Source organism: Ahaetulla prasina, chromosome 2 (genome assembly GCF_028640845.1).
Source record: "Ahaetulla prasina isolate Xishuangbanna chromosome 2, ASM2864084v1, whole genome shotgun sequence".
NCBI lineage: Eukaryota > Metazoa > Chordata > Lepidosauria > Squamata > Colubridae > Ahaetulla > Ahaetulla prasina.
This window is the reverse complement of record NC_080540.1, coordinates 116,367,528-116,394,719: the sequence shown is the minus strand read 5'-3', so window position 1 is coordinate 116,394,719 and position 27,192 is coordinate 116,367,528. Positions and strand designations below refer to the sequence as shown.

The following is a 27,192-nucleotide window of genomic DNA, read 5'->3' as shown; positions in this document are numbered from 1 at the left end:
TAGACAGCAGCCGCCTCCATAAGCGGATGTCCCTGACCCCGCGGATGAGTTGCTCCAGCAATGCCTCATCCAAGTCTCGATACTCGCAATGTTTTGAGGCTTTTCTTAGGGCGGCCATGTATGCGCTGATGGACTCGCCTTCTTGCTGTCTGCGCTCCCCGAATTCAAACCGTTGCACATACTTGGATGGCATCGGTGCAAAATGTGCTTTCAGCAGAGTCTGCAGAGTTTGCCACGGTACCGACTGTACCGGCGTTGGCTCAGCCAGGGATTCTGCGGTGTCGAAAACTTCTGGACCGCAGTGGCTTAGGAAATAGCCTCGTTTCCTGTTGTCAGAAACTCCTTGAAGTTCGTTTGCTTCGAGGAAACACTCGAAGCGAGCCATGTATGACCCCCATTTCTCCTTAGCTGGGTCGAATGGCGCTGGCGGTGTGTAGCCGGACATCGCTGCTTTCCGCCCTTGTTTTGCTGGGTTCGCGTCTTCCTGGTGAGTTCAGCTCTTTTCCTGGCGCTCTTAGCCTCGAAATCCCACCTTCGTCGCCAGTGTTAGATTCGGGCAATAACGAGGCAAGAGACCAGGATAGTGACAACAGCTCTTTACTATAGGATGACCCAGCAACTCGGGCTGGGAAAAACCTCTCTTTATATACAGTTTAGCCGGAGGCTTCAACCAATCAGCAACGTGCTTTTTTCCCGCCAAAACATTTAAAGATACATTACAGGGACCACCTTTGGTGGGAAGGTAACAGCGTTCCGTGCGCCTTTGGCGTTTAGTCATGCCAGCCACATGATCACGGAGACATCTTCGAACAGTGCTGGCTCTTTGGCTTTGAAACAGAGATGAGCACTGCCCCCTAGAGTCAGGAACGACTAGCACATATGTGTGAGGGGAACCTTTACCTTTTTATGAGAGGAAGACTCTGAGTGGCCTTGTAAAAACATTTCTTATATTAACCTTGCTTTTCAATCAGATGGTACAATGCACCCAAATGTTTGATGTGGACAGTGCATGGACTGTTGCTTTATCTCAGACTACCACTAGTGAAGCTATTCTTAAAATAGGAAAGCAGATCTACATGCAAAGTAGCCGGAAATTCAATTGCCTGGTTTCATCACAGAATTATTTCCAGCCAAGTAGCAATAGCACTTAGACTTATATACTGCTTCACAGTAGTCTCTAAGCGGTTTACAGAGTCAGCATATTGTCCCCAACAATCTGGGTCCTCAGGTTATCGACCTCGGAAGGCTGAGTCAACCTTGAGCCGGTGAGACTCGAACCGGCCAACTGCTGTTAGCCGGCAGTAGCTAGAAAAGGCAATGGAAGACTGATTGTGAAGATTTTATTAATAGACGATCGCAGGGGGGGAAAACACTCTGCATATGGTCAGAAGTACAAAACCCAGCAAAGTTCAGGGAAATGAAAAAGAGAAGGCAACAATAACAAATTCCTATAACTCCATTCCTCTGAAAACAACAAAATACCTTATCCCATCAGACTTGAAATCCTAGGCTTAGAAAACTTGGAACTCCGTCGCCTTCGACAAGACCTAAGTTTAACTCACAGAATCATCTATTGTAATGTCCTTCCTGTCAAAGACTACTTCAGCTTTAATTGCAATAATACAAGGGCAACCAACAGATTTAAACTTAATGTAAACCGCTTTAATCTAGATTGCAGAAAATATGACTTCTGCAACAGAATCATCAGTGCTTGGAATACTTTACCTGACTCTGTGGTCTCTTCCCATAATCCTAAAAACTTTAACCAAAAACTTTCTACTGTTGACCTCACCCCATTCCTAAGAGGACCATAAGGGGCGTGCATAAGCGCACAAACGTGCCTACCGTTCCTGTCCTATTGTTTTCTTTTCTTCTTCCTATATGTTTATATGTGTATATACTATATAATCTTTTTGTATGATGTTGTGACAAAATAAATAAATAAATAAATAAATCTCAGTCTCTCGCTTCAGAAGTTTCGCTCGAATGACTTTGATCCGGCGGAGCAGTCATCGTAATGATCATTCCTCATTGGTCCATTGCTCCCCCATTAACCTTAATGTAGGATGCAACAATATAAACAAATCAGATCTGGAATAACCAGCATAAAAGTCACCCCAAGTACTCCCCCCACCCCCGAAAAAAAACCCTTTGCTTTCTGCTCCTGTTTCTAACATCCCGCCTCGTCTGCGACAATTGGTCCTTCCCATGATTGGCATGCAACGTCACCGTCGTCCTCTTGGTCCGGAGACGCTAGTCTGGCGCTTTCGGCGTCCCCCCCCCCACCCTCCGGTTACTTACGTACTAATCGGCTTGGGCCGGAAACCGGAAGTGGCGTGTTTGCGGGAGACCAAGTTGCAGGAAGAAGTTCGCAAGAAGTCAGGTCGGCGGGGGCGACGAGGGGCGGGGAGTTGGAGTTGGAGGTGGAGGGGTCTGCTTTGTGTGGGCGCGGGGTTGGAGCTCGAGGAGGCTGCTGATGAGGGGAAAAGTTAGAGACCTGGTAGAATCAGGCAAGCAGAGGGGTAGGGAAGAAGGGTGGTGGTGGTTGTGGTTCCCCGTCTGGTTTGGAAAAGCGTGCAACCCAGAGCAGCTCGACAGAGATTTCGATTTTTTTTGTGTGTGTGTATGTGTGATAATGCTTTCCTACGACACTGGTATTGAAAAATACTGAGGGAGGAGGAGGGTATTTGAAAACGTTCAGGGCATTTAATATTCTGTGCATTGAATTGCACTATGAAAGGGGGGGGACTGGAGGCTTGGTTTTCCTTGATTTCTAGTCGCATGGTTTGGTATCTCGTTGAGGAGATGGTGGGATCAGCTCTCAAAGGTGCTGCGCTCCTGGTGCCCACTCTGTGCAGTTTAGGTCGGGCTCCTTACTTAGAAATGGAAATTATTGGATTCAGATTAGAGAGTAGCATATGTATGTTGGGGCGGTGGCGGGGCTAAAAGTGAGGTTAAACTCTTTGGGGGAGGAAAACCTTGAAGGAATTATGACTCTGTTAAATAAACAGTTCATCCCTTTAAACAGAATTTTAAATTCCTGGTATCTCCAGCACTGTACAATAAAGAACATGGTTTGAAAAGATCTTGTATGAGACTGCAGAAAACTAATGGCATTTAGAGCAGTGGGTTTGTTGATCCAGCATGATCTGACTGAAGGCAACTTGCTTGCCAGTGATTAACTAAAGCATGGTCTCCTCAACCATCTCTTTTCTGATTTTGCACAACGTAATTTAATAATGTAGTTACAGTATAGTTGCGATTGCATAGGCTTTGCTAAATAGGGATACCTCTGATCCAGGGTGTCTTGAAAATAAAACCAACTTTTACCGTTTAATAATTTTTCTTGAAAATAGTTACAGTTAGTGATAATTTCCCATCAGAGACAAAACGGAGTTAATTTGTTCTTTGGTTAACTTTCGGCCAATTGATGCTGAGCAATTAATAGAGCTACAAGTAATATAATTAGAATTTTTTTCAATATCAAAATATGTATAGATCATTTTATCATTTAACCTGCCCTGAGATTACGCCTTGAAATAAGTAAATATTCTTATAGGGGTTTCTAGATGAAACAAAAACAGATGGTAAATATGTTTTTGGGCACGAATATCAGTTTTTAAAAAATTCTCCATCTCTATTTTTTTTTTTAAGGAAATATGTTTCTATCTTTAAAGATACTTAGAAAGCTACTGCCTGGGGTAATTTCTTTGTCTTGCATTGCAGGTTCAGCATGGAGTCTGAAGATGCTGTTGCTCCTGAAAAACTAATTGAGGATTTGAATCTCTCGGAAAAACAGAGCAGTCCTACACATCATGCATATATCCCCAGAGTCGTTAAAGAAGGTGTGAGTCAGTTGTCTGACTCGGGTAGAGAGGATGATGATCTCTTCCATGACTGCAAAGACTCTCTTGAATCACAAGTGGTGGAAGAGAATCACAACAGCCAGACAGATTCTTTAGAAAATGAGGTGGATCTAGATGAAAAAGAATTGCTGGAACTGGAAAAAAACATGTCAGAGGAAGAAAAAGAGGTATGTTTGAAAGATGCAATTTAAAAAAATAATAATAGTAAATAGCTGTTTACTATTACTGTGACTCTGTATGTTTACTTGCTTGGAAATAATTGCACTTGTTTGCAACATAAATATTTCTGGGTTTCTATTTGGAATGCTAATATTTAGGCTGTTAAACATTCCTTGTTCAGTCCAAATTTTCTTTCAGAATGAGTTCCTAATAGCATTTGCAGCCTATCTTCATATTTATTCAGAAGTATTCCCACAGAGCTGCATGGAATCTGCTTCCTAGTTAATTTGTAAAGACATTCAGGTTGTAGTCTATTAGTAAATATTTTAATATGTGGCATTTTGGTGATAAATACTGGACCAGCACTCTGTCATCTCCTCTCCCTTCCTTCCTGGTTCATATCTAATATGTATGTTTAAGGAAAAGTATTTCTGATCCTGCTGTGTATAATTGCAAGCTTTGTCATTATTTTCTCACAAGTTTAAATGTCCTGTGTCATGGTTTTTTTCTTATCACAATCTTGATTAGTTTTGGATGCCTTTTTTTAATTTCAGTTCCATATATTATATTATGTTTTGCTTGTCATTCTCTAAATCTGAAATGGGCGGTGTGCATCTTCCAAAGAGCTGATTGCAGTCTTTGTTTTTCTTGGATTTTGAGTGTAAGAAATCCAAATCTCATAGACTTTTAAAAATAAGCTGTAGGAAATAGCAGCTTATACTGGTGATTGGATTCATTCTACTGGTCCATTGTAAAGAAGACTGCTCTTGAAATGAGAATAGCCTCATTAACAAGAAAGTCTAACCATGATGCTTTTTATATAATATGATCTGTTTGGAGCTTAATTTTCTAGATTTTGGGGTTTTAAAGCTTTGTTTAGCTTTAAGAATGCCCTTACTTATTAATATTTAAGCATTTTGTTACAGTATGTTTCTCATTTAACAGAAGCAGCAATATTTTTGTCCTACAGCTTTAAATTCCCATGCTGATAGATAGTTTTTGTAATTTTTGTTTAATGGAATCTAGTTTCTAAAAAGAATCAAGGCATAGATGCATTGTTTAAAGTTCCTGCCTGCAGATAAGAATTGAACTACTTGTGTGCAGAGAGCTAATTTTCCATGTGAGGAAAAAGGATGTGTGATTCAGCAAAATATATACCTAAGCTTGGAATTTTCCATTTAAGCTTCTCCAGTCAGTTTACAACTAATATCTGAAGAGGCTAAAGTCACATGAAATATATACACAATTAAAAAAAACCTTGTAGAAATTTGCTTTGTCTAATCTTTTTGGTTACTTACTGAGAAGCTACACAAATGTTGTAACCTGACTGATGAATCTGTTATTTCCCGAGCTGATAATCCCCATTTTGCTTCCTTTCTTCCAGATGTGTTAGCTATGCCAGGTGGGAATGATATGAATTGTAGTCTAGCATGTTTGAAATAAAAGGTTATACTGCGATTTATTTAATTTCTATTAATTCTGAATTAATATCAAAAATGAGGGAATATATAATACTGTACTACTGAACAAAACTTCATTTTTTACCCTTTGAATATCTTCCTTGACTCTTAAATTTTGATCCTCTTGATTTGTACTTTAGCTTAATTTTCATTAATTGAATTTTGAGGGTGGAATTAAATATTTTTGCTATTAAGCTTCTAAAAGGAAACATATACAGCTTCCATTATTGATATAGCTTGCAGCGTTCTGTTAATATTAATGTACTTGGAAATTCAAATGTAGAAATGTGGAAAGTCAATATAATTGTGTTTGAAGCAGTTTATTTTTAAAATTAAAATCTGCCAAATCATTTGATGTTACAGATGATTATCAATAGTTTGATTGCAGTGTTAGATGTAAGTTATCTTAGTTGTGCTCTATTAAAACAGGACCCGAGGTATGTATTAGTTATATCCATGGTATAGGATAGATAGACTGTTGCCTTGAAACCATGTGAGTTCTTGTGATGTCATAACATCTGATCAAGGAAACAGATTTGAGACAGAGCCAATATTATTAAGGACTGGATTCAGGCAATCATGGATGTAAGGAGAAAAGGACCATGGGAGGACTGTGTGCTAGAATGAAATTGGGGTAGTGAATATGTTTAGATTAACTAAGCTATGAAAAGAGTGAGGGGATTAGGAGGTGAAGGGAAGACTTGAAAAGCTAAGTTTTGTCAAAAGTTGAGAAACAAAGCTACACACGTTGGGGACTGTACAACTTCCAGTCCTCAAACCTCTTTTCCAGTCCAGCTATTGATTAAGTGATGGTTTCATAAATTATTCATGTAATTTTTAATCAAGCCTTGGAGACTGAAAAGTACATGGGAGCAAATAATATTTGTTTTTCTACAAACGTTGATTGACTCTAAGTCACAGAGCTAAACGTGAGATAGGAATACTAAAAATTGCTTTTAAAAACTCTTGTTTATATGTATGAAGTCATATTTTAGGTTGTGGCTTGATTTTGTGGTTAAGGGTTGGAGTTGCAAGACTAAATCTACAATATGGGGTGTCTTGGGGCTTATGTCTGTCACCTCTTCTTTTTAATATCTACATGTGATAGATGGAAGAGGTAATCTGACAGTGCAAGATGCGGTATTAATATGCTGATGATACTCAAGTTACACATTTCTACCCCTGGCTGGCCAAGCAACACTATCCCAATGTTGGCCCACTGCCTGGGGGCTATAAGGGTTTGAATGAGCCAGCCCAGGGTTCCATAGTTTTTATTTTATGGTTTTGATTCTTTACTGTTAATTGTGGCTTATAAAGTCTTATTTATAAATCTTTATAAAGTCTTACAAAATAAAAGTGCTTGTCATATGAGCAATAGTATCTACTTTATACAAAATTATCCATCTTCAGGCTTGGGGACTAGCCTGAATTGGGTCTGGACAATTTGTATTATTAGATACCGGTTGGTTCTTAATTTTTTTAAAAAAATAGTATGGTTATAGTTTGTCTCTTACATATTACTAGAAAATTATTCATTTCCAGAATTTTAAGTAGTGAAATCTGGTAGTACCAGTTAGGAGATGCCATCTAAATTTTTGAAGTATGCTTCCTATGAATTTTAAAAAATAACCGTAAAACAGGGAGGTAAGATATTAGACAGTAAAAAACTTGGTAGTATTTGCTATATGTCATGGAAAATTGATTTTAATTTCAGACAGTGCTATCAAATGTTAATTATTGTATTAATTCAAACATTTCTGTTGTAGAAAAGAAGAAATGAAAGTACAACATTAAAAGAAGAAGGAAATAAACAGTTTAAAAATGGAGGTAAGCAAATGGCTTATGATAATATTTAAACTTTTGTTAGTGTTTGGGCCTCCAAATACTGCCTAGGGACAGATTCTAAGGCGTGCAGCATAATTTTTCCAGAATAACTATCTCAGTCAATATGGCCCAGATTAAGAATGCAACAGATCTGGACATCTGGTAGTACAAGACTTAACAATTAATGCAACATAGTAATCAAGGAAATCCTGAAAGAATTTATCTAGTCTTATTTTTAACTAGCTATCTTTGGGCTATATAGAATTGTTTCAATATAAGATTTTACCATAGTATTGAGAAATTATCTTAAGGTTCTGTAAATTAAGGATGTAAGAATGAAATTTAATAATGTATGAGTGGACTTCTGTTTGTGCAACACGCTTTATCTATTTCAAACTTGCCACAGTAATCCAGAGTAGATTTTGGTTTGGAGGTGGGAGGTGACAGAGGGTGATAATAATTTACTTCCTCTTATGTTGATGAAAACCTTCCTATGTTGGAAAGAAAGCTGCAAGGTTGCTTGCATTTAGATGGTAGGTTTGTTAGATTCAATGAGAGCCACATCTTGGTAGAGATAAACATGAGTCATTTGCCAGCTGTTAATACTAACAGGTTTCCTGGGCATAATATTTCAGTGACGATTCCAAGTTTTCATCTAAAATGGTTGAAAAGTAGCCCATGGCTGCTTCCTTTGTGCATCAGACTTACCGTACCTGGGCTTCGGTTGAATGACAACTTGCTATAACTGAGGTGATTTTGGAGAGAAAGCATATTCTTATTGGATTTTCTCCTAGTTGCTTCTCCCAGTCTAGGTAGTTCTTGACTTACGACTATAAATGGGACTGGACTTTCTGTAGATAAGCAATGTCATAAAGCGAGACATCATGAGGCTGCATCCATTAGTGACTGTTGCCATTGTTAATCAAGAATCCTGGGTTGCTAAATGAATGCCCATCCAAATCCAAACCATTCTGGGCTTGGTTCCTCCCAGCCTCAAGCCTAAGTAAGATAAGGGACTGCCTCCAGCTCCCCCAAGCTGCCTGTCTGACACCCATCTCTGCCCCTTGGCTGTTGCAAACCTCCTTACAAGCCTCAACACCCCAGCCTGCCCCAGCAAGGTGGCCCTAAGCTGCAGTGCCCAGGAAGCCCCAGGAAACCTCAGCAAGCATTCATTTGCCCAATTGCCACCTTTCCCAGCTCCCCACACTGACCTTTTGTGCCCAGCTGCGGTAGCAGAAGCAGAAGGGCTTCACTGCCTTTGCTGTCTTTGACGAGAGAGCCTGTGGGCATTTCTGATGCACATTCCTCAGTGCACATTGAAAGCTGCTGGTTGTTGTTGGGCTGTCGTCTTCTTCCTACAAAAGCACTTATGGAAAACCTTCCAGGGGCACTTCTGGTACGCACTCTGCAGTGCATGTTGGAAGCTGCTGGCCATTTGTGAGGTTTTCTCCTTCCTCCTGCAAAGTGTTCTGCAGGAGGAGTGCTTTGCAGAAGGAAAAAGACAAATGGCCAGTAGCTTCCAGCATGCACTGCAAAGCTTGCCAAAAGCGCACCTGGAGAGTTTTGTAGTAGTGCTTTGCAAAAGCCATTTGGTAGGAGGAAGAAGAAGAAAGCCTCATGAATGATCAGCAGCTTCCAACCTGCTCTGTGGAGTGTGTGCTGGTTTACCCTACAACCATTGCCCCTTCCTTGGGCTTCCATTGGTTGAAGGCCTCTGCCCTTGGCAGAACAGTTTGTTGGCTCTTCACGAATATCTCAACACAGCTACCTTGCGGTTTATGCTGTAATACAGGAATTGTACTGTAATGCAGTACTGTACTGTACAGTCCTGTAATGTACTGTACTGTAATGTAATGTACTGTAATACAGGAATTAATACAGCAGAGGCGATTCCACATAAACATCGTGTTCTGGAACTGAGGGAATAAAAAAGAGAAATCTCTTCTACATGAGGAAAATGGAAAAAGGGCAACAGTGTCATCATTTCCTTTATCTTCACTGAAACCTTTACTTCTTCTACAGCCAGTCATATGCCCAGTCTAGATTTTAGTGCCCCCCCCGGTGTTTCTGGATCTCTGAAAGTTCTGCTGACCTTTTCCAGATTAGGCTCAGCTTCAAAAATGAACTTTGAGAATTGCCAGATTCTTGGTATTGAGAGTGCTTGGTTTCTAGATATGATTGCTCCTGTGATTGCCTTATAACATGGTGGCATCATGGCCTCTGTTCTTTGTTTGGAAGGTCCTAAAGCCTTTATCATATGTCTCCTGCTCTTGATCCTATATACAATTAGTTTATGGTATCATCTTTCATATTCTTGAGTACAGGATGAATACCTTATGAATTACAGGGATATTAATTGATAGGGTGGTCAGTTCTTTTCCAGAAGATAATGGATAATGCATTCTTCCTATCTGCTGTAAATTTTCTTTCTTTGTCTTTGATTTTTGCCATCCATATATATAGAATTAATAGCTAGTTTCTAATGTTCTCACTATTGCCAGGCCATTGGATATTTTTTAGAAGCTAGCCTATAAGTTGTTGCTTATATTAAATTAGCAGTAGATATTGTAATAAAAACAAAATGGTTTTTAGTTATTAATCTCAATTTTAGGATCTACAAATAATATTTATTTATGCATTTGTATCCCACCTTTTTTAGTTTTATAAGTAACTCAAGTTGGCTCAATACATAATATTCCTTCCTCCTCCTATTTTCCTCCGGTTCACAACCTTCCAGTTTCTAGTTTAGTTCTTTAACCATTAGACATGTTAATATATGTACTGAATATATGTATAGTATGGTGCATGTGTATAGAAATACAGAAATAGAGTAAACTGCTTCTAAAGAAATACAAGGCTTCCACCCAAGTAGAATATAGGTTATCCTACATTATATAATATATCTTCCTATGCATCTTTCTTACCAGAACCAAGGTCACTGCAAAACCGTGAATGTGAGAAAACAAGTTTATTCGTTTATTGATTTGGAGAGTGTGTAAGATAAATAGGCTTGAACTGTGGAACGCTTGCACAAATAATGGAGTTGAGGCTTGGTTGCTGAATGGTGTAGGTGGAAGCATGAGAATAAATGTTTGCCAAATAGTTTAGGGAGGGAGCTAAGATTATATATTTTCCCCTTGGTTGTTTATGTGTTTATGGATGAATAAGAAACGCTTGTTGGAACAATGAGCTGTGTTGGCTGGGAATACAAATATGCATGCGTTTTTGTATATAGACAATGCTGAATTGTTGGCTAAGAACCCAACTTCTTTTGTAGCAAATGCTAGATTGATTCTATGATTCAAGAGGAATATGTTCCTCAAAAGTAATGTATCAAAAAGCAAGATAATTGCTTGGTAAGCAAAATTGGATGAAAAAATTGCTAATTGTACATCAATGGTAGAAAATGAAAGGAATTTACATACATTGATAGACTTTTTTTAAATTTACATTTATATCCCGCCCTGCTCCGAAGACTCAGGGTGGCTTACAGTGTGTAAGGCAATAGTCTCATTCTATTTGTATATTTACAAAGTCAACTTAAACTCAAAGTCAAAGTAAACCCCCAACAATCTGGGTCCTCATTTTACCTACCTTATAAAGGATGTAAGGCTGAGTCAACCTTGGGCCTGGTGGGATTCGAGCCTGCAGTAATTGCAGGCTGCTGTGTTTTAATAACAGGCTATTTTACAGCCTGAGCCACCATGGCCCTTCCGCAAGACTTCTTACTAAAGGTAGAATAATGGATGGAGAAATGTTCAAATGATGGTAGGCAATGGATAGTAGGTAGTCTGTTGTAAGAAATTAACATTTGCCAAAGGAAGCGAGAGTTAGGTATCTCAGGAAAATGCACAGAATACAGTGGGAATTGGATACTGAAAAACTGTGATAAAACAAAAAGAGAGAGTGTCAAGCATTAATGATGTGAATGAATGTGGATTGAACATAAAGTGTTAGGTGTTTTGATTTTACAGAAAGAAATAATGAAGGGGTCAAGAGCAAAAATTGCAGTCAGATGGAGTTAATAAGATCCTGAAAAAGAGAAAAGTGGGAAATTTAAACAATAAAAATCAATGGGTAGCACAGTATATGAACATAATGGAAGCAAGGCTTGCTTGCAGGAATAAAAAGATGACAGGTATAGTGAATAGTGTTGAAGTAAATTAGATTTGGCTGTATTTCCTTTTTTCTTGGGTCAATTTCTTTGATTTACTCTTTCTTATTCTTTTTTCTGCACCTACTTGCCTGCCCCCTCCCCCATAATGTGTGTGTGTGTGTGAGAGAGAGAGAGAGAGAGGGAGAGGGGGAAAGGGAGAAAGAGAAAGAACAGCAAAGCTAGCAGTTTGCTATTTGAAATAGCAAACCAAGGAAATACAGTACTTGATGGTTTCAGATTGTTCACATTCTATTTTCATTCTTGAGTGGTGCTGTTTTGGTTATATAAGAATTGGTCGTTTGTAAATGAATCTGTTACTATGGTTGCCCACAATTTTTTTTCCCTGGTCTTGGTACTTTTTAAAATTTGTGCTTGGTATAATTATGGGAATGATAGAAGAAAGTCTACTGTATTTATGTGGTTGCTAGGAGTCAAAAGTGACTTAATGGCATATAATCAATCATAATAACTGAAAACCATCTTTGAGAGCAGTAGTTGTCACAGTGTTGCCTGGGGACTGATGAAATCAAATAAGGGTTTTAACATTGCTCAGTTTTAATTTCTAATACAATACATATTAATAGATATAACTTACATAAACTCTTTGGGATCCCCAAACATTTTGAAGAATGTAAAGGCTCCTGAGAATCACCATTTGAGAACCACTGGTATAGAGGCAAAGATAGGATTTTGTTGACATTATATTTTATGAAAGCCTGGCATGATAGAAGAAGCTTTTAGAAAGTACAGGTAGTTCTTGATTTATGACCATTCATTTAGTGACCGTTTGAAGTTACAGAGGTACTGAAAAAATGAGTCTTTGCTAGGGGTGAAATCTAAAAAATTTCCCTACTGGTTCTGTGGGCGGGGCTTAATTGGTGGACGTGGCTTGGTGGTCAGATGACTGGGTGGCCGTGGCCAATAACAATAAATAATAAAAATAATAAAGAAAGTATACAAAACAATAAGTGGTACTAAAAACCATCTTTCACAAACTTTTACACTTTACACACACACAACACAACTGATTCACACACACGTACAAAATGCCACATACAGCTTTGTGAGATTTTGTGTGTTTGTGTAGTTAGAGTGAAACACTACAGAAACACTCCAAATCTCAGAAAGCTGTACAAATATTTTATTATTTTATTTTATTTTATTTTTATTTTTTAGATCAGGGGTATCCAACCTTATTAACTTTAAGGTTTGTGGACTTCAATTCCCAGAGTTCCTCAGCCAGGCAGATTAGTTGCTCACTGAGGAAATAGAATCAGCTAGCAACTGATTCTGTCTGCGTGCTGAAACTGCTCCTTTCGGGCTGGGAAAGCCATGCGTTAGATCAGTAATTAGGTAAGTGCCTTAGAATCTCTTAAAAGGAGATTTTGGCCAAAGAGCTTGTAGAAAACATGTTTTTTAAGGTTCTGCTGATGAGGAACTCAGCTGCAATCTCCAGAGGAGCCTTTTAAAACTTTTTTTTTTACAACCTCTTCGGCTGAAGAAGTTGTTTTAAAAAAAACAACTGATAATCTCAGGTGAGCCGTGGAATCCTCAAAGGCTTTTTTTTTACTTTTAAAGGCATGTTTTCGGCTGAAGAAAAACTGCTTTTAAAAATTAAAAAAAAAACATCTGCTGATGGTGCGGCTCAGCAGAGGCAGGGGGCGGGGCCAGGGATTTTTGCCACCAGTTCTCCAAACCACCAGCTGCCATTGCTACCGGATCGGGTGAGCCGGTCCGAACCGGGAGCATTTCATCCCTGGTCCTTGCCCTTATGATAGTTGCAGCATCCTGCAGTCACGTGATTGCCATTTGTAACCTTCCCAGGTGGCTTCTGACAAGCAAGGTCAATGGGGAAGTTAGCAGGAGCTGGTTACGTGACATCTTGCTTTACCACCTCAACACTTACTACTGAATTTTCCAGTCCCTTTTGTGGTTGTAAATTGAGGGCTACCTGTATGTTTGTTTATAGTGCATTCATGTATCCACTTATGTATGCCCATTAAACACATTAATCCATAGGAACTTGAGATATTGGCTCATAAGCTCTTAATGAAAATCTTATGTATAATATTCCCAAAAATTGCAGACAAAGCTCTGTGAGTTATAGTTGGGTTTTGAAAGAAGAAACAACACACAAGCTTCAAACGCACATTAATATTGCACATCAAACCAAGAATGATACCGTATCGGGAATTATACATAAACATAATATACATGAGAAACAGCAATGTAACAATATCTGTTGAAAGTGTTTGCATTAAAAGGAGAGCCTAAATAGAAGAGCATCTCTGAAGTGTTTCTTGGCATATTTTATAACAAAGATAGAAAGAAAGATAGTAGTAAAGGCAATAACTGTACAATTTTTGAAAAGAAATAAGGAGAAAAAAGTCATTCTCAGAACTGGGAAGACTCTGGGAAGAAGTGACATTGGCTGCATTCTTCAGGCATTCTTCATGATGTTCTTCATCTGGAAGACTCCTTTATCAGAGGAGTATCTGCCTCTGTTTAGTTTTGCAGAGTATTTCATTTTTCTGGATGTTTTGCTTAGCTAAAGGTAGAAGCTCAATCTTGGAGACCACATGATTCTTGACAACAGTAATGGAAGTAATTTGCTATTGCTTTCCTTCTGGATGCTTTTTTAAAATTACTCAGCCTAACCTTCAACTCTGGGATTCAGTGGTACCCCTGCAAATACTAATCAAGCCTGGCCCTGTTTAGCTTCTTAGCCAAGGCTAAGATGCTGAAACAGGCTGTGTTTACCACCTTTAAAAAAATAGTATTCCTGCATATTAGTGACAACCTGAGTTTTTCTTGGGAAAAGATAAATGCCATCTGAAGAGAGCAAAACAAACAAACAAACAAATACCATAGTAAAGAGCCAAATTTCTCTTGGCTAGAATTGAGTTCTTGCCATCAAATTCTCTCCTATTCTATCTAGCCCACTTTCCTAACTGGGTTTTCTTTATTGCCTTTATTGGAACCCTTTCGCATATGCAGTTCTTTGTCAGTATTTCTGAATGGGAAGGCCTGCTATTATAGACTCCTTATGCACTTGAATTGGAGACTTTTATATCATGTGACTATGGCTGAAACTCTGGGAGGAAAGTACAGTTTTATGTTTAGTAATTTTTATTTTGATTATTAATGATTAACACTGGTATATATTTTGATCCAGAGGAAGGGGAGCACTTTTCCCCTCTCGATGCCATTTTTCATCCTTTCATCAAACCCCAAGTCTGGGATAGTTTAAAACGACACTTATATTTTTTGCAATTAATTCACACCCACATACTGTATATTCCTATCTAATGCCTTTTAGTACCAAAGGATACTCTTATCTCAATTGGTCCTTTAAACTAAGATTTTATTGTATGCTGCCTTGTATTTTATCAGTATTTTTTTTAATTTCATAAACAATTGTCCAAAATCATTCTACAAAGGGAAAATAAACCAAGAAATAAAAAAGAATTGACAGTTTTAATGCAGATAACACATCTATGCTATATTTATTAGCTTGTTGGTTACTGTTGCAGGATCTGTTGGTTCATGGATCAACTGCCAAACTGTTAATGTACAGTGTAATTTAGGATTTTAGTTGTTCTGCTGAGATTTGTAAGGAGGAGGGTTTGGACAATGAATGGTGGTATTTCTGGTCTTTTTGTACAGTTTCAGGAATAGGCTAATTTTTCTTACGTTTCACTACTACTGCAGTCATGTTGGGAGTACGGAAGTGCTTCTGGGTTGAAAGGTGACATCACCGTTGCACAGGGATGCCTAGTTGGGGGGTTCTTTAAGTTGCCCACTGAAGTGATAATGATAAACATCATCAAAAAAGGACAACATCATCAAAAAAGGACAACAAAGACTTTTCTTTCTGCGCTAACCCAGAAAGCTCAAACTGCCCAAGGAGCTACTGATCCAGTTCTACAGAGGAATTATTGAGTTTGTCATTTGCACCTCTATAACTGTCTGGTTTGGTTCTGCAACCCAACAAGAAAGACACAGACTTCAGAGGATAATTAGAACTGCAGAAAAAATAATTGCTACCAACCTGCCTTTCATTGAGGACCTGTATACTGCACGAATCAAGAAGAGGGCCGTGAAAATATTTACAGATCCCTCACATCCAGGACATAAACTGTTTCAACTCCTACCCTCAAAACGACGCTATAGAGCACTGCACACCAGAACAACTAGACACAAGAACAGTTTTTTCCCGAAGGCCATCACTCTGCTAAACAAATAATTCCCTCAACACTGTCAAACTATTTACTAAATCTACACTACTATTAATCTTCTCATCGTTTCCATCACCAATCTCTTTCCACTTATGACTGTATGACTGTAACTTTTTGTTGCTATCATTAAGGGTTAAATTGTACCCTATGACCATCATTTGTGTTGTAAAGGTTGTACCTTGATGAACGTATCTTTTCTTTTTCGTACACTGAGAGCATATGCACCAAGATAAATTCCTTGTGTGTCCAATGACACTTGGCCAATAAATTCTATTCTGTTCTATTCTGTTCTATTCTGTTCTGTTCTGTTCTGTTCTATTCTATTCTATCTACTCATAGTCACCTGCTTTCAAACTGCTGGGTTGGCAGCACGTGATGGAAGCTCGCCCCGTCCCATGGCAGCAACCAGTTCTTGAACATGAGTCTGCCAAACGTCAATACAGTATGTGACGATTGTGAGCACCACTCTTTTTATTTTTCACTGAAGTGTCAAGAAAAGAAATTAAAGAAGATATGCAGTATGTAAATAGTGTGCATCCTTTATTAGAAAAGTTGCAGACAGAAAACTTTCACTAATCGCTTGTAGAAATTTCTTTCTGGAACATGTGTGTATTCTGAATATTAATTGATCTGCATATTAATTAATTGATAATATCAGTAAGACAATCTAAGCACAATGTACATTCCCCAGTATATTGAAATCACGTGTTGTGGCCTGCAGAGCTGGCAGCAGAGTTGGACAGTGAGGAGGTTGGGGAGGAACTTGGGCCGGTCCTGGGGACTAGGGAAAGCTCGGATGAGGGCTCTGCATCGGAGGCAGAGAGGGAGATAGACAGCAGCGAGGCAGAGGAACAGCTGGAGCCCGTTCCCAGTATGTGCATGCGCAGAGCTGCCAGAAGACAAGAATAATTAAGAAAGCAGGGTCAACTCAGGAGTAAGGCTACATCTTGGAGATAATTGGCCCCTCCCATAGGAAATAAAAGAGGAGCAAATAGGGAGTGGGCTTTTGCAGGAAACAAAACTGTTCTGACTTAGGCTCCTGCTTGTTAAGGGAGACTAGATCAGAACTTCACTTTTAATGGTGATAAAAATCTATTGCTACTGCTATTTTTCCAGAAATTGTTCTGATTCCAAAAGAGTCAGTCTCATTAAACAGAATAGTAGAGTTCCTAATCTCAGCCAGTGGGTTTATCCCTTTTGTAGCATGTATGAAGTTATCTCCCACAAACACTTATCATTAATAGAACAAAGTTGAATTATTTAAACAATAGTATCCTTGTATTCCTACTTAGAACGCTAGAGGCTTTGTAAATGTTTGCTTTTGTTGACCCCACAAAATACAATAGGAATAACATAAAGAACAAGAAGTTGTCTTTATTAGTTTTTAATTGGATTCTGGCTATCTAAATCAAGTGTTAACATGATTGTATAATTTGAGAAAATCCAAGTTCTGCTATGCAATATTTTCATGTTAGCATAACCTTAACATACTGTACATTTCTTTGCTTGGGAATCTCCTTGTATGTAAATATTTTTCGTAACTGAATGATACCTATTTACAGATTGGATTATCCTGAATCTGAGCTATATTTAAAAGTTATGGGTTGATGCTTTTCTTTTAATTCCAAAAGAAAAAAAAATTGTTTTGAACTAATGCTGGAAAGTATACTGCGCCCGACAAATGAGTCATAACCATATTAGGGTTGATCTTTTTCCATATTTCTGCACTGTTTGCTCTTTTTTTTTTTAAAAAAAATTGTTATTATTTTAAAATGAAAAATGATTCAAAATATGTAAACATTCTGCATTGTTTTGCGTTTTTCAGTTTTTTTTTCCAATTTCAGTTGTTGTTTTTCTGCCCTAACTGCAGAGTATAAAGAAGCAGAAGATTCGTATGCAAAAGCCCTGCGGGTTTGTCCAGCCTCCTGTAACACAGACAGATCCATTTTGTATTCAAATAGAGCTGCAGCAAGAATGAAACAGGTAATACTAATTTACCAAAATTGTAAAGTGATAAGTTTTGATAAGTCTCCGTTTTGTCAGAACTTTTATGTGCCGGGGAGCTGCCGGGGGAAATAACACCAGGGAAAAAAATTGCTTTGGCATTTCAGATACCAGTGCAAATTTATTGAGTTTGAACAGATCTACTACAGCAGAGTGAGTGTCTTGCCAAGCTTTTGCTAATTGGCCAGCTTTCCTCTGAAACTGTGTCCTTTGCCATATCCCGAGTCTCCCTTGAAAGGAATGCTGGGAAAGAGCCTTTGCTATAGCAGTGTTTTCCAACCCTGGCAACTTTTAAGATGTGTAGACTTCCGTACCCAGAATTCCTCAGCCAGTATGCTGGGGAAACTACCCTTCCTGTTGTACATGTTTAGACCAGGACCGGTGGTGAAGGAGGTCTGGATGTTGCTAATTTAAGGAATATATTTTCTGTCAGCTCTTCTCCCCTTCTCTTCTCTCTGGTATGATTCCTGGAAAAGGCTGATGGAGGCTTGTCCCAAAATGGCAAACATAGATGTATAATTTTTTGTTTTTGCTTCATTCACCACAGCAACTGTCAGGTATGCCTTCTTTCAATACCAAGAAAGAAAAACCCCAACTCCATTGTTGTTATAGAAAGGTACTTTTACTGAGTATGAACTGAAAGCAAACAAAATTGAAAGCAAGCTCTGAGGTAACAAATGCATAAATCAGCAGGCAGACTACTCAAAGGAATAAAGCAATAAACTTGTAGTGAGCGGAGCATTCGGCCCTCCTGGAGAAAGGATGTTAATCCTAGAAAAGAAAATCACAGGTTAAATTATGGTTTATCAGGGTATTTAGAATAGAATAATTCCAGTTGTTTAGGAGCCCTTACATCCTGTTTATTGTCCCATTCAGCCTGAGCTAAAGGGAAACGTTTCCAGGCCACTAGGTACTGCACTTTACCCCTATGCTTTCTAGAGTCTAAGATTTCTTTCACTTTAAAATATTGGTCCCCTTCTATGAGTATTGGGACGGGAGGAGAGGGGGGTTCTGGACGGAGAGAGGAAGTATGTTCAGGCTCCGCAAAGCCTGTGGTAATTCTAATTGACCGTGACCGGGTTTACTACTAGTACAATGGTGAAAGGTCCCACATGCTTTGGGTAGTCTGTCTGCTGATTTATGCATTTATTACCTTATTATTGCTATGGCTGTCATGGTAACGGGGGAGGGGGAGAAAGAGAGAGAGTAGGAGTGCTGTAAGAGAAACGAAACTTTAAAATGAAGAGGCTTCTTCGACTCTTGGAGGCTTCTCTCAGCAGCTGTACCGCTTGGGCTATCAAGAGGTCTTCCTTCTGTTCTTCCTGCCAGGCGAGCGTCCCTCCTCGGCGTCTGGTTATTGTCACACCAGGAGGGGTCTCCTCCTCTCCTTCCCCCCCCCCCCCCCGCTCAGGCAGCCTCCCTACTGCAAGCGACCAGCTGGGCCTCTCCAGCTTTTCTTGAAGTTGTAATTTAGCCAGCCACTCAGAAGCATCCCAGCTGGGTGGTGTCTGAGAGAGAGAGGATCCAGCAGCTCCCATATCTTCCTGGTCGCTGCCTTGGTCAGACATTCTTTTCTCAGCCCCCACGGTGTATTTCCGGGATGGCTGAAGACGGAGAGCTTGCTTTATGTCAGGTATGCCTCCTTTCAATACCCAAGAAAGAAAAACCCCAACTCCATTGTTGTTAGAAAAAGGTACTTTTACTGAGTATGAACTGAAAGCAAACAAAATTGAAAGGAAGCTCTGAGGTATTTGGTGCGGAATACACATATAAGAAATATGCCTCAAGCCCTCTTCCCTGTAGTCCAGTCAGTCTTGTCCAATCCACATCCCCCCTAGGTGGCACGTGGGGTGCATCTTCAGATAGTTTCATCTGTCTGGCATGCTTGGGGGTTAACTTAGACTGTTATCAGCCCGCCTTCCAACTGCTGAACACATTTGAAGAAGCCTATTCATTTTAAAGTTTCGTTTCTCTTACAGCACTCCTACTCTCCCCCACCCCTGTTACCATGACAGCCGTAGCAAGCTAGGTAATAAATGCATAAATAAGTAGACAGACTACCCAAAGCAATAAAGCAATAAACTTGTAGCGAGAGCGGAGGCTGACAGCAGCACAGAGTTGAACATCTCTTCTTGCATACATTGAAGGTGGTATTACAATTTTTGGACTCAAGGCTTACTGATATTAATTATATGGTATCTTTTATGACTTGACGTGGTGGCACAGTAGTTAGAATGCAGTGGTGTAGTGGTTAGCATGCAGGATTGCAGGCTAACTGCCCACAGCCAGGAGTTCGATCCTGACTGCCTCAAGGTTGACTCAGACTTCCAGCTTTCCAAAGTTGGTAAAATGAGGACTCAAAATGTTGTGGGCAATATCCTGATATTGTAAACCACCCAGGGAGAGCTGTAAAGCACCATGGAGTGATATATAAGTGCAATTGCTATTTGTTTTATTTTCTACAAATGGAAAATTCTTGGGTATCATGGAATAGGTTAGCTGACCTACAGATACAAAGCATACCTTTCTTAGCCTCTAGTTTCACTGACTTGCTGTCCCATAGTTCTTGATTTAGATGCTAAACGATAAAGTTTTTATGCCACCATGTAATCTTTTCCAATCTTTATGAATGTCAGAAACATTATATTTTATATTAAATGTCAATGTTATCTCTCATTTAGGACAAGAAAGAAATGGCTATAAGTGATTGCAGCAAAGGTATTTTCTTCTCGTGCTTTTGCTTTTGGTCAGGATATTATGTTTAGAGACAAAAACATGGGAAAGAATATAGGGAATTTGACAGATATCTGATATTATTATCTACTAGGATGAAGCCTGATCAATGGCACTGTTAATTTTCCCATCTACCTCCCTCAAATATTTGGTTTACTCAAGAAGGATTTGATTGACTGAAATAAGCAGAAAACTAAATAATTAGTCCATGATTGAAGCTTTCAAGTGAGCATAAATCTAGGAAGGTAAAGTACATGGAAAATAATTGGGTTATGCTTATTTGATTTTAAAAGAAGATATAAATTGGACATGTTTAGAGGGACTTGTAAATAGGCTGGATAGAATGGAGTAGAGGTAATAACAGTGAAATCAGATTGATTACCATCACTGTTAACCAAGATGCATACTAACCTATAGTTTGTTGAATATATAACAATGGACTGGGCTCACAGAATATTAAGCCATTAATCAGATAAAATAATTTATGAACTTCATTGTTGGTTCATACGACGTGAAATTGAAAGCAGACATTTCCCCCCGCAATCCTATGAATATAGATACAGGTTCAGTATGATAATAGTGCTAGAAACGTTGATACGTTTATCTGCTTAATCTATTTACTACCATGTTTCCCCAAAAATAAGACCCTGTCTTATATTTTTTTGAACCCTGAAATAAATTTTTGGCCTTATTGCATGCGCTCAAAAACCTGATTGGGCTTATTATCAGGGGATGTCTTATTTTGGGGGAAATAGGGTATTAGCAATGGAGTTATTAAATAATACTGCAGCATGGTTTTACAGGTATCTTGTAGAAATACTGCAAGTAAGTTGTATTATTGCTGTCTTTTTGTTTTTCAGCTCTAGAGTTAAACCCAAACTATATCAAAGCACTGTTGAGGAGAGCAGAACTCTACGAAAAAACAGAAAAACTAGATGAAGCTTTAGAGGATTACAAAAATCTGTTGGAGAAAGATCCATCGGTATATCAAGCAAGGGAAGCTTGCATGGTAAACTTATTTTTGTAATCAAGGAGATGATTATAGTAATGCCATTAAAGCACAGAACTTTTCAGGACACTGGTGAAAGATGGCAGTCTAAAAAGCATGATCCAAAAGAATAGGGAGTGGAGAGAAAGGCTGGCACGGAAACCATAATCCTGATTTTTCAAGTTGGAGGATCAGCTATAAGAGATGAGGGAAAAGGATTTTAACAAGCTTCTTGAATTAAAGCTTTTACTTCAGATGTGAGCAAACACAGCTTTGGAATTAAAGTGTGGGAAATATCTGCCATGGAGGGAACAAAAGGCCATCTTGATTTTTTCCCCCCTTGTTCATTTTTGAAGAGCATTTGCTTTCAAATTCTCAGAACAGATGATAAAGCTGAAGCCTTTTGGTCCCCTCCAAAATAATTTGGTGTTAAATTTTTTATCAATGTGTGGTTGTAATAGCCCCTTTTAAAGGGGCTGGTGTGGATAGTTGTCTAAAATATGAAAAAAATCACAAAATCAGAATGTTCTTAGGAGAGGCTATCATAAAGATGTTCCACTCTTTACATCATCAACATCTAGCCGAAGGCTTTAATAATGGCTTTGAAGTTCCTTAAATGCTACTATGTCTCTGATTTATATGACTTGAAAGAAAATCTGTAGTTGTATGATAGGCACATCTTGGATTTGGAAGCCCAAAATTGTATCCACTGAGCTATTGCTCTTACTTAGATGAAAGCAAAATCACTCTTTGAGAGGTCTGTATGGGTCTCTAATAAATCAAATATTATATGGATTATATGTGAACTTAAAACAAACATTGACAATAATTGTGTCCTTATCTTTTCATCATCAAGTGATGCCTCAATCTCTGCACACCAAATAAAAAGTAAATAAAGTTGCTTATAATAAAGTTGTTGTGGAATTGGTCTTCTGTTTGCTTTTGTTTTTTAGAGATTGCCAAAAGAAATAGAAGAACGTAATGAAAAACTTAAGGCTGAGATGTTAGGTAAGTAAATTTTGTATCTAGTTTGCTTATGCAGGAGAATGGTTTCTGTAAGGGTATATGCATAAAACATTGTGGCTTTTTAAAATGGCCTTTTCTGTAGAATTTGTAGAATTCCATAGGACCACGGACTTGTTTCAGATTCTACCATGTATGAAAAGAAAGGATCTGTGTATATTTATCTTGTCAGATCATTAAAAAAATGTTGGAGCTGGGTCACCCTAATCTCTACAGCTACAAAAATAGAAAAACCCTGACTACTCCCACGGTAGAAATACAGATTATTTCATTTTGGCAGTAGGAAACAAAGCAAACAGCAAAATTGTTTCTGCCATGGGAGCTGCAGCATAAAGTTCGTTATTTGAATTTATCGTTATTTGAATTTAGAAGTCATTCTGAACATGGGAATAATAGACTGGATATAGAGGCTGGATGCAGATTTTATTGATGTTAAGTTATATTTAATATGTGGGTATAAAAGGCAACTGTTTTTCTCCTCATTGAGCCAATTGTTTTGTGATGGTGATATAATTATATTCCTTAGAAAATAGTAAAATTTGTTCATAACAATGTGAAATCATAGTAGCCAGTTCTTGTAACTGGTATTGACCTTCATACACATCAAGGTCTTCCCCAAAACCTAGGATGTCATAATGTATTGGCATAGTATATCTGTAGATCTAGGCAGTGTGGTATTTTGCAATTCTAGATGGAAATTTTGTCAATGCACAGATTTTTTAAGTGCTGTCCAAGATACTTTGGTATGGCACCTAGTGACCGATTTATGTCATAATTTTTTCATTTTTAGATCTTGATACTTAATACTTTATGATCTCCAATTTTTTTTGGTATTGTCACATTCATTATCCACATTTCTTTCTTTTCGATCAAAGCTGTATCTGGTATGTTATGAACCAAAACTTTTATCTGTTTGTATTTGGAAATCCTACAATATATTAATTTGCTCATATTCAATTGCTTTTTCAACTCTGAGTTTTATTACTGGCACATGTTAATTTTTATAGATGTTCCAGTGAATCATTTGGGTGACTGTATTGTATACAATCTTGCATGAGCTGAGTATATTATCTACTGTTTCTTCTGCTTCTTTGCACAATCTGAATTTTTAATCATTTGATGATTTTTTAAATTCTGGCCTTGATTGCATTAATTTGAATAGCTTGCTCTTTCACAACCAACACTGAGCCTTCAGTTTCTTTTTTTAATGTTCCAGTTGTAAGCCAATGCCAGGTTTTATCTTTATCCACTTCTCCTCAATCTTTTGTAGAAATTGTATAATGATGATGGTGTTGGTGATTGGTATTCGAAACATCACCTGGTATTGCAATATCAGCTGATGCACGAATTGAAAACAAACAGCTAGAAAAATATAACAAAATATAGTGATTTGCAAATTAAAGTTGAGTGACTATGGAGGAAGAAATCAATTGTTGTACCAATACCAATAGTAATAGGAGCCCTTGGAGCAATACCCAAAGGGCTATCTAGATATATGGAATATTTGAAATTATTAGACCTGAATATCCTGACTTTGCAAATAAATAAATAAAATAAATAAAACAACAACAACTCGCCCTACTCGGAACTGCTAGGTGCTTGGTTAGGACTTGGACTGTTAAATTTTTACCAGTCCCAGACTATGAATCAAATTGAAGAACAATAATTGCTATTACTGGTATTATACCCTCTACTTTCCCCAAAAGTCTCTGAGAGGTGCAAAAGGTCATTTCACTCTGGAGTACTTGTAGAGAGTTAATAATAGTTGTTGAAAGCAACTGGAAAAACATCCAGTTCTTTTGCATGCCTGATTCCTTTTCATTAGAAACTAGTTTTTGCTTCAGTATTTGCAACACTTCAGAAGGGATAGGCTCCTTTCTGAATTTAAGTCTTATGATGATCTTCAAGTCATTTTTTAAATGGTTCAAAACAAGATAGAACATTTTTGTTTGAAATTGAAAAAAATAATTTTTCGCTGGATTTTAGTTTCAACATGTTCTTATAGTTTAATAATAGTGAAACTGATATTTAAAGTATTTTTTTCGAAGCAGTAGAGCAGAGTTTTATGCCAGTTCTATGCTTGTACTGAATCAAACTTTGTGGATAGCAGATTTCACTTTATCCAAACTCAGATTGTTTGTTAAGCAAAGGGAAGGCTTATCCAGCTCAATCTTTGCCCTCTTGTCATTCATCCACATGCTTACTTCTGATTTTGTTTTTCATGGTCTTAAGGCAGGGCTTAATCTGGGCTGCTCTCAGTTTCAATTCTTCGTAAACTTTGTATTGTCTACTTACAGTACTACATTTGAGGGCAGCATGGGTTCTTCTCACCCTTTTTAAAATAAAAATGTTAACCAAGGAGTTCTAGAAGTTGAACACAGTAGCTGTAAATAATTGTGATTAAAAAGTCTTGTGGGTAGTAGCAAACAGAGTCTTTCAGTTTGAAAACAGGTGTTCTGTTTACCACCGTTCTGTCAAAAACATGCCGTGGGCATTATGAAGCCCACAGGAGTTGTACTAGTGGAGATATAAATGCAAAGGGAAAAATTGCATGTAATACATAATGGTGGAGCAGATTTCGGACATGTAACATCTTTTCCCCTGGAGTCTCTCTTAAAATGTCTGTCTATGGTGAAAGTGGGTGATATTCTTATGTTGGTATTTCTTGAACAGAATTCTTAAAAGTCCTTTTAAGACTTCCTTCTTCTGTACAGTATCATCGTTAGAAGACATTCCTTCCATTATTGTGCTAATTTTTTAAATGTAGCTGAAGGTGTGAATTTTTTTATGCATGTGTATTACAGGCAAGTTGAAGGATCTTGGGAACCTGGTTCTCCGTCCTTTTGGCTTATCAACGGAAAACTTCCAAATGAAGCAAGATTCCTCAACTGGCTCCTACTCTATCAACTTTGTTCAAAATCCAAATAATAACAACCGATAACACTAGCCCAAACTGCATGTGGCAAATATTGGGCTTTGAGGCTTAATGGTGATGAGGTTTCGGTAAATGCAAAAAGGATGAGTAAACATTTAATGTATAACACCATTCTTTAAACTGGGAGGATTTGAACTGAGACCTATGCATTGTGTCTGTGTGTGTCTGTGTGTGTGTGATTCTTTCAAAAAAGGTGAGCAGAAGAGGATTGATATTTGACCTTCGCAGTGATGTTTCGTGCACTTTGGCCACTCTGCATCTTCCATCTGAGGAAGGATGGGGGTTAGCTTTGCAAGTTAAAAAAATGTCAGCGCATCTAAACCTGTAGCCATAGTACAATCATTTCATCATTTGTGAAGTTTGTAAGTCTCTTTGAAGGGCAAAAAAAAGTTTCTCTATTTAGAGAATCTACTTTTACTTTACAGATTAATAAACCATTCATGGTATTAGTGCCTGTCTTTTAATTCAAAGTAGCCTTTTCAGTGCTAAATGTTGCATAAGAGCATAAATCCTCTTGAATGAGGGAAAGTGGTTAGTAGCACCTACATACTAATACAAGCTCCCCTCCCCGAGTGATTTTATTTTATGCTTTTTTTAGGAGACACTTTGATGGGCTTTTAAATAAATCTATTTAATTTATTTATTTATTTTGGAATCCCCCCCCCCCAAATAATAATAATTATTGAAGGGGCATCTGGTAAAACAATTCAAAGTTCTTGATCACCAAAAATATGTTAGTTTGTTTGCAACATTTTCTGGTTATAAAACAAGTTGGCTATTCCTGTTTGGGCATGCCTACTAAACCCTTACACTTTATTGTAAATGTTTCTTTTCTTGCAGAAGATACATAGGCAGCTTCTTGTAATTTCTATCAGTATTATAAAAAGTATATTATGATATTTAAATATGCTTTTATTATATTTGGTTTCATCTTTAAGGAATGGTATGCAATTATATAATTTTTACCAAACACCATTATTCAACAATAGTGTTCAGGCATTATTACTGCACAGCCTTCTTTTCAATAAGACTTCAAGATAGGCTGTTTTGATCAAAGTAAAAGAAAATACAGTGCATAGAAATTCTACATGGTTAAAACACCTTTTTGCAAATTTGAATGTATACTTTGCATTTATATGAAATTGTGACATATTCAGAGTGAGAAAATAGTGAATATGGCACATGAAACATTTATATATCCTTTCTATTAGTACTTTGTAATATCTTTGGCAAGAATAACAGCTTCCAAATATTTTTGTAGCTAACTGGGTCTTTCTGTTCTTGCTTTTGGAATTTTTCTTATTCTTCCATGCAGAACTCTTTTAGTTAAAAAGATTATTGTGTCTTCTCCCACATGCTATTTATTTGAGATCGCCCCACAGATTTTTAATAACACTGAAGCCAAGAATTTTAGGCCATTCTAAAATGTTTATCATTCTTTCTAATAAGTATTTCATGGTTCATATATAGAGTTGTTTATGCCAATTGCATGAGAGAGCTGGCAGAAGAAAGCCTTTTCTTTAACCTCATCTCAAAAATAATTATCTAGAAATCCATGATAAACCTGAAACATTTTGGAAAAAGTTTTCCGGGTCAGTGAAACAAAAACTGAGCCCTTCAGTCACAATCACAAAGAGAAAAAAGAGGTGAAACATTTGGAGAAAAAGAAACATTTTTGAATGGTATGCATAGACTGCCTCTGTTATGCTCTGGAATTATATGGCAGCCACTGACAAAGGAAGCATTTTGTGAATGGAAGAATGAAGAGGTTAAACCAAATACTAAGATCCCTAGAAATGGTTGTCC

General features: G+C 37.8%; 2 protein-coding genes across 3 annotated transcripts in view; both read left to right on the top strand.

Moving 5' to 3' along the window:
• The window catches only part of FABP6 (fatty acid binding protein 6), a 191,452-nt gene that overhangs the window by 93,622 nt on the left and 70,638 nt on the right, over positions 1 to 27,192 (top strand). The window lies entirely within an intron of this gene.
• TTC1 (tetratricopeptide repeat domain 1) lies at positions 2,303 to 25,527 on the top strand. Of its 2 annotated transcripts, none has more exons than XM_058167137.1 (8): positions 2,303 to 2,383; positions 3,727 to 4,033; positions 7,252 to 7,312; positions 17,574 to 17,686; positions 20,389 to 20,425; positions 21,301 to 21,449; positions 22,382 to 22,436; positions 25,256 to 25,527. In XM_058167137.1, the coding sequence occupies exons 2-8, from the start codon at positions 3,734 to 3,736 to the stop codon at positions 25,390 to 25,392; spliced, it is 852 nt and encodes a 283-aa protein (XP_058023120.1). In that variant the 5' UTR covers positions 2,303 to 2,383; positions 3,727 to 3,733; the 3' UTR covers positions 25,393 to 25,527. The 2 variants fall into 2 exon arrangements, with proteins under 2 accessions (XP_058023120.1, XP_058023122.1); XM_058167139.1 differs by having other exon boundaries at positions 2,374 to 2,510.